General features: G+C 43.3%; 2 protein-coding genes across 2 annotated transcripts; both read right to left on the minus strand.

Annotated features, from left to right (window-relative positions):
- Nucleotides 1-625: 625 nt before the first annotated feature.
- Nucleotides 626-5,443, minus strand: LOC119598507 (formin-like protein 16). The gene is made up of 5 exons (XM_037948135.1): nt 5,279-5,443; nt 1,845-1,970; nt 1,534-1,654; nt 841-1,322; nt 626-719 (listed from the first exon to the last, which is right to left on the minus strand). The coding sequence occupies exons 1-4, from the start codon at nt 5,321-5,323 to the stop codon at nt 943-945; spliced, it is 672 nt and encodes a 223-aa protein (XP_037804063.1). The 5' UTR covers nt 5,324-5,443; the 3' UTR covers nt 626-719; nt 841-942.
- Nucleotides 5,444-7,133: 1,690 nt separating this feature from the next.
- On the minus strand, nt 7,134-8,567 carry LOC119598603. The gene is made up of 4 exons (XM_037948277.1): nt 8,502-8,567; nt 8,189-8,314; nt 7,925-8,045; nt 7,134-7,286 (listed from the first exon to the last, which is right to left on the minus strand). Exons 1-4 carry the CDS (start codon nt 8,547-8,549, stop codon nt 7,264-7,266), a joined length of 318 nt encoding a protein of 105 aa, XP_037804205.1. The 5' UTR covers nt 8,550-8,567; the 3' UTR covers nt 7,134-7,263.
- Between the last annotated feature and the right edge of the window lie 1,433 nt (nt 8,568-10,000).

The following is a 10,000-nucleotide window of genomic DNA, read 5'->3' on the forward strand; positions in this document are numbered from 1 at the left end:
ATATATATATATATATATATATATATATATATATATAATAATATATATATATATATACATATACATACGCACGCACGCACGTATGCACACACACACACACACACACACACACCACACACACACACACACACACACACACACACACACACACACACCGCGCACGCACTCATACACACACACACAATACAGTATATATACTATATATATAATATATATATATTATATATATATATATATATATAAATAATAATAAATAAATATATATATATATAGTATATATATATATATATATATTATATATATATATATATATAATATATATATATACATACATACACAACACACATATACAACTTCATATTGCAGAAATAATATCGGACACTTATTGACAGTTATAACAGCTATCTCTTAATCGTCTCTAGCAACTGGAAAAAAAATCTTCCTCTCCGGAAATGTTTTTAAGAAATACTCCTTATAAGATATGTGCTTAAGGGTAAAGCCAGCGCTAGAAAAGCATCTTAAATCTGAAAGCGACTGGTGATCCCGCAAGACTCAAGCTCACGGGAGGATTCAGGACAAAGCCTGGGTCGTTTGGCTTCCAGTTAAGAGAGATTCCAGCACTGACTTTGTGTAGGATGACGTTGAAGCGTCCGCCCACGCGAAGGTCCCTTCCGCCACGCCGTCACTCAGCCCGATCCACACGGAGCCCGGCAGGAGACCTGCGCGCCGCGGGGGAAAGGCAACAAAGAGTTAGACACGCATTAAGACTCACTTTCATTTCTCTATTCAGCCAAGTGTCACGCGGGAGAATCAACTCAGGCTTATCACATTCCTTCTCACCCGCCACGAAGTCCTGTTCCTCCTGACTCCTGACGGAAGCCAGGACGCCCCCCCGCTCACGGCAGAAATTCCAGCCGTCGCCGTAGGTCCCGGACTCGTCGCTCACGAGGAAGCATGAGGACCCGAAGGGCGTCCAGCCGACGGGACACGAAGGCGCTTTTGGTGGTGGTCCCGTGGCGGCGGCGGTTGTGGTGAGTGACGCGGTGGTCGAGGCGGGGGCACCTGAAGTTGCCGAGGCGGAGGCACCTGAAGTCTCTGAGGCGGGGCCACCTGAAGCTGCTGAGGCAGAGCACCTGAAGTTGCCGAGGTGGAGGCACCTGAAGTTGCCGAGGCAGGGACACCTGAAGTTGCCGAGGCGGGGGTAAGTGAAGTTACCGAGGCGGGGGTAACTGAAGTCCCTGAGGCGGGGGCACCTGAAGTGGGCACCGAAGATTCACACGTCGAGTTGGCAGAGCTCAAGTAGGCCTGAAGGAGCTCTGGGTCTGGCGACAGAGAGACGAACAGAGGTGGCTGAGAATCCCTCGCCCTCCGGCGTCACGTTTCTCTGTCTCTCTCTCTCTCTCACACACACACAGACACACACACACACTCATCCACTCATTCTCATCCTCCCTCTCCCTCTCATCTCTCGCTCTCTCTTCTCTTCTCTCCCTCTCCTCCCCCTCCTATCTCTCTCTCTCATACATAACTTACTTGTCTGGATGGGAACGAGAGAACAAGACAGTCTCCCTTGCCTCTGGTATTCAACCTTCACCATTTTACCGTCTTCTTCCAAGCAGTCCACGCGCTTGTACAGAATTCCAATAAACCAGGTCTGTCAAAGGGGAAAATCTTTTATGTTTATTGCTTTTTCCTGTATATACCTTAAATGTACATTTCATACAGCACATGCCTCTGTGGTAAATAGATATAGATATGAAGGTTCAAATATTACTATTTTGCATTCCAGATTTTTTATGATGGCCGCTAGACAGCCTGGATCTTCTCTGCGTTATCTCACATACCTTATTGGTGGTGACCGAGCAGGCGACCCGTGAGCAAGACACCCACGGCCGCCCGTCGGTCTCGCTCGGGCATCCCACCTGCAGTCCGATGTCGCATTCCTGCCGCAGCTTCACTGAGTGCGCGACCTGTGTAAAGGCAATCGAAGTTATGAAGAGAGAGACAGTATAAAAGGCTACAGATGCCTCTAAACAATGTCTAGCAGGGAGTAATAGTTGTTGTATAACGGCTTGACCCTTAATTAAGATAGAGTACAGCACAGTAAAGAGAACATACGAGATTATGCCTTAGGGTAAGCGCTGAGAGCGGTGTTGCGTGTCTGGCCTGCCTGCCCTGGGGGGCCGGAGGCTGGTGGTGACCTGGTCCAATGACTGAAGGGTCAGACGAGGTCAGATATAATTGTCATCTAAGTCCTCGCTGGTGTGGTGATTCTAAATTAACTGGGGGCCACGTGGTCTATTGATCTTATAGTTTACAAAAATTCATGCTAATGTACATACTATATTGCTCGGCCACCTACTAACACCTCGCCCTCAAGGCGCTTTAGATTGGCCTCAAAGGGTAACCCAACTTTGGCTGGTCATCTCGTTTTCGCGTGCATTGTCTTGATCCATCTTTGTGGCTGTTCGTCCTTGTAGTCCTCTTCTTGCTGGTCCTTAGCGAATCCATCATCCTCGACGTCCACACTCCTTGAATTCGGACTCATCTAAATTTCCTCGTACTTCTCGTCCAGGTCTAACTCTGCGGCGCACTCGTCCACATGTCCTCGCAGATCTCGTCCAGGTCTAGCTCTGCGGCGTACTCGTCCTTTTTGGGCTGTGTGCTCATCCAGACATCCTCATAACCTTCATCTTGATCTATGGGGGTCTGGGCAGGCGGCGTCCTCTTCGGCATCTCAGGGTGGCTGAGCTCCTGGAGATTGACTGGATCTGCGGGCATCCAGGCAGGCGGCGCTCTTCTAAAGCATCCTGGGGCGACTGGTTCCTTCTACTATATCCTAGGGCTGTTTAATACCTGCTTTAACAAACATCCTGGTTCGCAGGCCTATGGTGATTTTCCGGTGACGTCCTTCCTACAGAATAATAAGGTAACCTTTTCTGAAGTAAGGTCCTCCTTCGGTGCTGTGTCAGAAAACCGTCGGTCCAACTGCTATGTATAGTTGGGGAACCAGATCATACATGTAAGGGCCAAGATAGTAAGAGAAAAAGAAAGGCAACAGAGAGGAGGGGATGTTAAGTGCTAATAGCCGGTTATTTATAAAAATTTTGCAGTTTTTAATGTTCACCGTCTCTAATAGACATAAGTATATGAGGGAAATGGCAACTGCAATCAGCAAGGATTTACTTGAACCAATTGTCGTCACATAGAGAAGAAAAAGTACGCAAAATAAGAAATTGTACAAGTACTAGTCACTCGTCACGACTGGCAAAATCGCCGGTAAAAGAGGTATATCATAGATCTCTACGCCTGCAACTACGACGGTAAACAAACCCTATTAATGCAAAAGTTTCAGTGTCTTTTGTTCGCATGGATGGATGGATGAATGAATGAAAGAATGAATGAGTGAGTGGGGTGAGTGTGTGTGAGCGATAGTGAGCGTGATGGTGATAGTTAGCTCACACAGAGAATGTATCACAAACACGAAGATAAAAATTTCATTTTAATATTATTGTGATAAACTAGCAATGGAATTAATACAAAATTATTTTAACTACCACAAGAATTCAAAATTTAATAATATGTGACAGACTGTACGCACTAATGAAAGGTGACTTGAAAAAAAATATTCACAAGCTTTCACGGAAGCAAATCTTCTTGGGTTAGAAATTCTGAAATGCCGAGGTAGCCATGTCTAGCTATGCATATCAGACTTCATCGACGGGGAGTCCCTATACCCGAAATGCTGTACAAAATGAAGTGAACTGAATGAGCACGGCAAATCTATAAATAAGCCCACTCTACTCTGCGTATCTGTGATGGGCCCTTGTGACATTCCCTACAGGTATCTAATTATTGAGAATCACACGATCACTTGGGATTTACCCAAATCATGCAAGCGACTTCTAGAGGGTTTAAAAAGGGCATAGATTAATAAGGGAATAATGATTCTAACTTAAACCTGGTCTTACACTAATGAATGGACATAAGGTGGAAGTCACACTCAAAAGTTGCCGATCAAACGAATAACCTACTATTGTAACGTTGGAGGGTAGTTCCATTAGGCGATATACGCCACCCTGGGTTATATTGGGCATCCCTGTACACCATGATATGGGGAAGATCCTGACGCTACACTCAAAATAATAAATTCATATAAAATCGCGTTCCAAGTTCCGCTCTAGCTCCAATAGAATGTGTCACCAATGAGTAATGTAATGATGCTACGGTTATCCCCATGGTGTCACAACAAACCCAAATTTATGGCAAAATGCGCTGTTATCTCTTTACCCTTCCAAGTACCCAACCGACCAGAAGGAAAAGAGAAAGTGAGGTCAGGCTGGGCGAGGGAGGAACAAGATAAAGTGATATGATGTCCATGATAGTGATAATCAAGAGTGCGTTAAATTCATTGTAGTTGAAACAATAAAATATCTCTAACAACGCGAGAAATTAATCAATTACTTAATGATCTATATTCATGTTGACAAATTCCGCGATCACACAGTAAGCGATCTGAGGTTAGAAAATAAGAAATGTGACCTGAGTTTAGAAGGATTGAGTGAGAAAGCAGCAATTTCCTGTCACAAACATTCCTGCACTTTTTACCCAACAAAACCAACGTGAGAGTGATTGCACATACAGGTTAACACATTATTGGTGAAGGGAAGGAAAAGAAATGAAGAGGCCCATAACGTGTACTCACGTGGTTTTGAAGACATGGTCTTATCGCGGAGGCGTTGGTCGAGCGGATTTCGGAGGCTGTGTGTCCGAATTGCGAGCCAAAAGGACGCAACTACCATGCTGCCTCCAGACTGAGTGAACAGAAATGGTAGTTGATGTACGCACGACTCACAACACATGTAAGTGACCTCACGTCACTATGACTTATTGAGCAGCTGCTGCGTGGTGTCGCGTGGCCGGGCAGCCAGCCCTGGGGGCGGAAGCTGGTGGTGACCTAGATACGGCGACTGCTGGAACGGACTAAAGGGTCAGCCGAGGTCAGATATAATCGTCATCTAAGTCCTCACTAGTGTGATGGTCTCTAAATTGACTGAGCCACATGGTTCATTGATCTCATGGCTTACATAAATCAAGCTAATGTACATGCTAGAGAGAGAGAGAGAGAGAGAGAGAGAGAGAGAGAGTAGAGAGAGAGAGAGAGAGAGGGGAGAGAGAGGAGAGAGAGTGAGAGAGAGAGAGAGTCCTGGGGAAAGAGAAATATAATCGCAAGAGCAGAGAAAAAATAAAAGTGGACAAGATTCTCCCACTGACTGACTGAAATTAGGAGAAGGAAAGCAGCGAGTTGGTTAAGGGAGCCCATGCTAGCTGACACTGCGAGGTGCACTGACGAGGTTGGAGTCGCGATGCAGCCTTTATATGGCCTCGGGGCCACCCTGTGACGTCACGACTTGGTCTGATGTCGATGTAAAGGTGCGGTGGTCATAGAATATATTGAATAGGATTTTAGGAGCACTTATTTGTGTAAAAGGAAAATCTAAATATTCCTGGATGAAAAGGTTGGCAGTACTTAAAAAAAAAAAAAAAAAAAAAAAAAAATGCAGCCGTATAATCAATTGTTTCCTGCCTATGAGGTACCTTTCTTAATTATATATATATCATATATTCTTAACTGCCGTGAAACTTATTCCAAAAAGTGTTTTATGAAAACGAAGACAAACCAGAAGTGCTTGTTGCCGTGAGCTGCAGTGTAAGAAACTGCATAGGATTTTAAAAAATCTAGGCTTTTTGCTAGCCAATTGAACATTCTCTTAATCAGTGTTAGTCCAACCACGGAAGAAAATGAAAATCAGAGAGCTAGAAGGCTAAATGTTAACAGTATCAAACAATCAGCTGTTTACAATAAGTAAATCAGCTGGTTTACAACAAGCAATCAGCTGTTTAAAATAAGTAATCAGCTGCTTACATTAAGTAATCAATTGTTTACAACAAGCAATCAACTGTTTACATTACGCAGTCTGTTGTTTTCAAAAGAGTGAGCCTTTTGATAGTTTAAGAGTAATTAGCAAGCTCAAGCCTTTTGAAATAGATTTAAGAATCTTAATTAATCTTCTTTTATCATAATTCGTGGCTGCTTGATGATAAAACGCTAATACACCGCTGGCTTGTTCAGATCAAGACCGATAGAGATAGACGTAGGTAATCCAAATTTTTTTGTTTTGGGTCCAATATTTTATCTTACAGTATATATATATATATATATATATATATATATATATATATATATATCATATATCTGGTGTATATGTGTGTGTGTGTGTGTGTGTGTGTGTGTGTGTGTGTGTGTGTGTGGTGTGTGTTATATATGTAACAGTCTCTTTCAAATACAAGGCTAGAGCCACAGCCCTCGTTCTACACACACACACCACACACACACACACACACACACACACACACACACACCACACACACACACACACAAAACAACACACACACAGATATATGTTATATATATATATATAATATATATATATATATATATATATATATATATATAATATATATATATATATATACATTTTGAGAGAGACTGTTAGAGAAATTCCTCAGACTGGATTCGATCAGACGCAAGGAGGAATAACCCAATAGTTTTTATTTCTGTCTTTGGTTCCCTGATGCGTTTCTTTGCTCTGTTTGAGTTGTTTTATTTTTATTTTTGTTTCCAAAATAAAATGTCCCTTAGAGTTATATGCATTACTCATGACGGCTGGTTTCCTTTAATCCGTGAGTTTTGGCAGCTCCATGCCAAAACTCTTTTCTCTGACTTTTTATGTTTTTTTTTTCGCTAATATCACTAATCATACAAGATAAATTATGATGGCATCCCATCGAATTCTTAAGATATCATTAAATAGGTAAATCCTGCTTTAGTACTTCTGCTGAAAATGTGCTAAGGTTTTCATTTTGAATTATCATCTTTTATTTACTTGATAAAAAAAAAAAAAAAAAAACAGTAAATAACCCCCATTAGCAGGCTTGCATTCCGAAACAAAACCTGGGGATCTGTGTAACACTCTCTTGTAAGCAAACCTTTGCAAGCAAGTCAGGACCAAACATGGTTAGCATTAGCCTCTCTGTCAGGGGGATCAGGCAAAAACAATAAAACTCGTATGTTGAATTAACAATAACTATTCGTACATGACAAAATCCAATTTCGAGTTCTTGTCCCGAAGTTCAGGGAGCTAGAGGCGGGCGCCAGAGGCCGACGGGAGCTGGCCACAGGAGGCGTTGCTCGGGTCCAAGTTACTCTGCGAGGAGCTGCTCGTCTGTGGTGGAAGAGGATAAGGATGAGTCCGATATGCGAAGCTTAGCCTCGCCCGGGCTATGCCCATGAGGGAAGCCCGGCTTGTGTCGACTAATGCCGACTTGCTTACGTGTGGCAGCTGCTGCTGACTCGGCTGAACCTAGTCCTTACCCGCCCTGGTGCCCAGCCACAGCAGTAACCTCCGGGCGACAATTACAACTTCTCGCGCCTGGGCTGGGCGCGAACCGCCGACCCTCGGATGAGAGGCCGACACGTTACCACTGTACTAGCCCGGAGGCTATAGGGAAGAGGAAGTGCTGTGTTATGAGCTCTTTATGACAAATGTTGAAAGGTATGAGTGAAAGTGATTCAGCATCGATGCGTGGCGATGCTGCATCATCGGAATTGCGTAACAGATTTCGTGCATCGTAGAATTGTTTCATTATCCTCACTGTCTCTGTTTTTGTCGTTTACTCACCAGGTGACTTTCTTTTTCTTTCAATGGCTCTCTCTTCATCCCTCGTTTTTTCTCTTTATTTTCTCTCTCTTCCTCTGCCTCTCTCTCTCTCTCTCTCTCTCTCTCTCTCTCTCTCTCTCTCTCTCTCTCTCTCTTCTCTCTCTCTCTCTCTCTCTCTCTCTCTCTATATATATATAACTCACTTGTTCGGATGGGAACGAGAGAGCATGATAGTCCCCCTTGCCTCTGATATTCAACCTTCACCATTTTACCATCTGCTTCCAGGCAGTCCACGCGCTTGTACAGCGCTCCAATGAACCAAGTCTGTGACAAGAAAAGAAAGAATAGACATTTGTACATACAAATATATATGCGTGTGCGTGCGTGTTTTTATCTATCGATTTATTCTATTTATCCATTTGTTTCATTTCGCTATCTACAGTTCTTAAAGCATACTCCATACATACGTTCTTAGTGGTGACCGAGCAGTCGACCTGTGAGCAAGACACCCACGGCTGCCCGTTGGCCTCACTCGGGCATCCCACCTGTAGTCCGATGTCGCATTCCTGCCGCAGCTTCACCGAGTGCCCGAACTGCCCGAGGAAAGGAAAACCCTCAGTGCACAACCCCAACAAAAAACTCACGAAAATGCACACAGAATGCGTGAAAACAATAAAACAATAATTAATTGGAACAGATAAGAAATAACCTGCCCTAACCACCTAAGAAACGTAACTTATCTCCCCTCCCCTTCCAAAAAAACAGGTTGGGACTACAGACCGAAACCAGAACGAGTAAAACAGTGACGCGATTTAGAAGCCCTCTCATCTCCCCTGACGTGAGGATACAGACTGCTGAGACCGCGAGCCGCCTTTCGCGTTATATACACACCTGCGTGTGACGTCATATGTCTATTTATGTTACATATAGCTGAAAAAAAAAACGAAACGGAACACACACACACATACACATAAACACACACACACACACACACACACACACACACACACACACACACACACACACACACACACACACACTCACTCACTCACAAACGGAAACACACACACACACTCACACACACACACACACACACACACACACACACACACACACACACACACACACACACACACACACACACACACACACACACACACCCCTTTCTTACCCTTGCTGTTATTTTTACAAGAAAACGTTTTTCTCTTTTACCTTATCTTAATAGGAAGATGAAACTAATTTTATATCTCGTAACTGCGTTTCTGCTATTAAGACAAGGTAATACTTAAGCCGACGCCGAGAATCACGAGTTGGAGCTACTCTAGAAGGCCTATGTGGACTTCATGTTATACAGTGACGAGATTGAGCTTATTTAGGAGTAGCGCTTTGAATAACAGTTCAGGTACGCGAAAGAAGCTATTATATTATAGGATAGGTATCCAGATGAGGAGATTCATATTTACTGGAACAACGAGCGTATTTTTGTATCGTAAGAGGTGGTACACAACCAACAGATTTTGTACATCCAGCGCGTATATCCCGCACACTCAGGCTTGTGGATTGTTTGCTTTTAGACGGGTGGTGGTAAGAAGTTTCTCGTACATTTTACCATCATTGTGGCGTAGAAATTCATTGAAGAAGCCTATGGAGAAAAAATCCGATCTTTTGCGACACAGATGCACTTTCACTTATAAGGAGACGTTCGGCTATTACATAAGAATAAACAACGCCTTGAAAAAATGTAAGAGAATGAATACACCTTCACTCTTCCGTAGAGAACGGCTGGATATACGAGTGCGTCTTTCGAAGTAATGTGGGCGGGCAGTACATTTGGACAAGTACCTCGTAACAGGCTCCACGAGAAATTTTGACGAATTAAACCAAGAAACTGTAGCAGATTACTTCAAGAAAACCAGACAGAACAGGATTTTCAGGCGAGCCAATGTTTATAAAGTGAACGAAGGGCAACATTTCATTGTCGAAGCTGATGAGTTCTACACCCAGCTACAGCAAAGTATTCCTTACGGGGAATTCGCCTAGGAGAAAGACGGGAAGCCGGCCCATGAGCTCGAGCTATCGGTGATTTTTCAAACATTTCAGTTCTCGATTGAAAAAGTTAACTATAATCATACTGGACTTTGGGCTCTGATATTCAATTGGCATTCAAAGAATATTGTTTTAGAATTGATTAGTCTAGTAGTTTAGCATGAAATACCTACTCTAATGTGGGAGCTTTCTGCCAGAGCAGAAATCAGCTATAATACGAATGGTGCTCTTAA

Source organism: Penaeus monodon, chromosome 41 (genome assembly GCF_015228065.2).
Source record: "Penaeus monodon isolate SGIC_2016 chromosome 41, NSTDA_Pmon_1, whole genome shotgun sequence".
Taxonomy (NCBI): domain Eukaryota; kingdom Metazoa; phylum Arthropoda; class Malacostraca; order Decapoda; family Penaeidae; genus Penaeus; species Penaeus monodon.

What these genes read in the sequence shown, in the direction of transcription:
- LOC119598507 (XM_037948135.1), bottom strand. Translation starts at nt 5,323, where the DNA reads ATGGGCTCCCTTAACCAACTCGCTGCTTTCCTTCTCCTAATTTCA. An exon ending in GCTCGGTCACCACCAATAAG is followed by an intron (nt 1,655 to 1,844) that starts GTATGTGAGATA and finishes CCCCTTTGACAG; the next exon opens with ACCTGGTTTATTGGAATTCT. An exon ending in TCTCGTTCCCATCCAGACAA is followed by an intron (nt 1,323 to 1,533) that starts GTAAGTTATGTA and finishes CTCTGTCGCCAG; the next exon opens with ACCCAGAGCTCCTTCAGGCC.
- LOC119598603 (XM_037948277.1), bottom strand. Translation starts at nt 8,549, where the DNA reads ATGAGAGGGCTTCTAAATCGCGTCACTGTTTTACTCGTTCTGGTTTCG. An exon ending in TTTTACTCGTTCTGGTTTCG is followed by an intron (nt 8,315 to 8,501) that starts GTCTGTAGTCCC and finishes TTCCTCGGGCAG; the next exon opens with TTCGGGCACTCGGTGAAGCT. An exon ending in TCTCGTTCCCATCCGAACAA is followed by an intron (nt 7,287 to 7,924) that starts GTGAGTTATATA and finishes CTTCCACCACAG; the next exon opens with ACGAGCAGCTCCTCGCAGAG.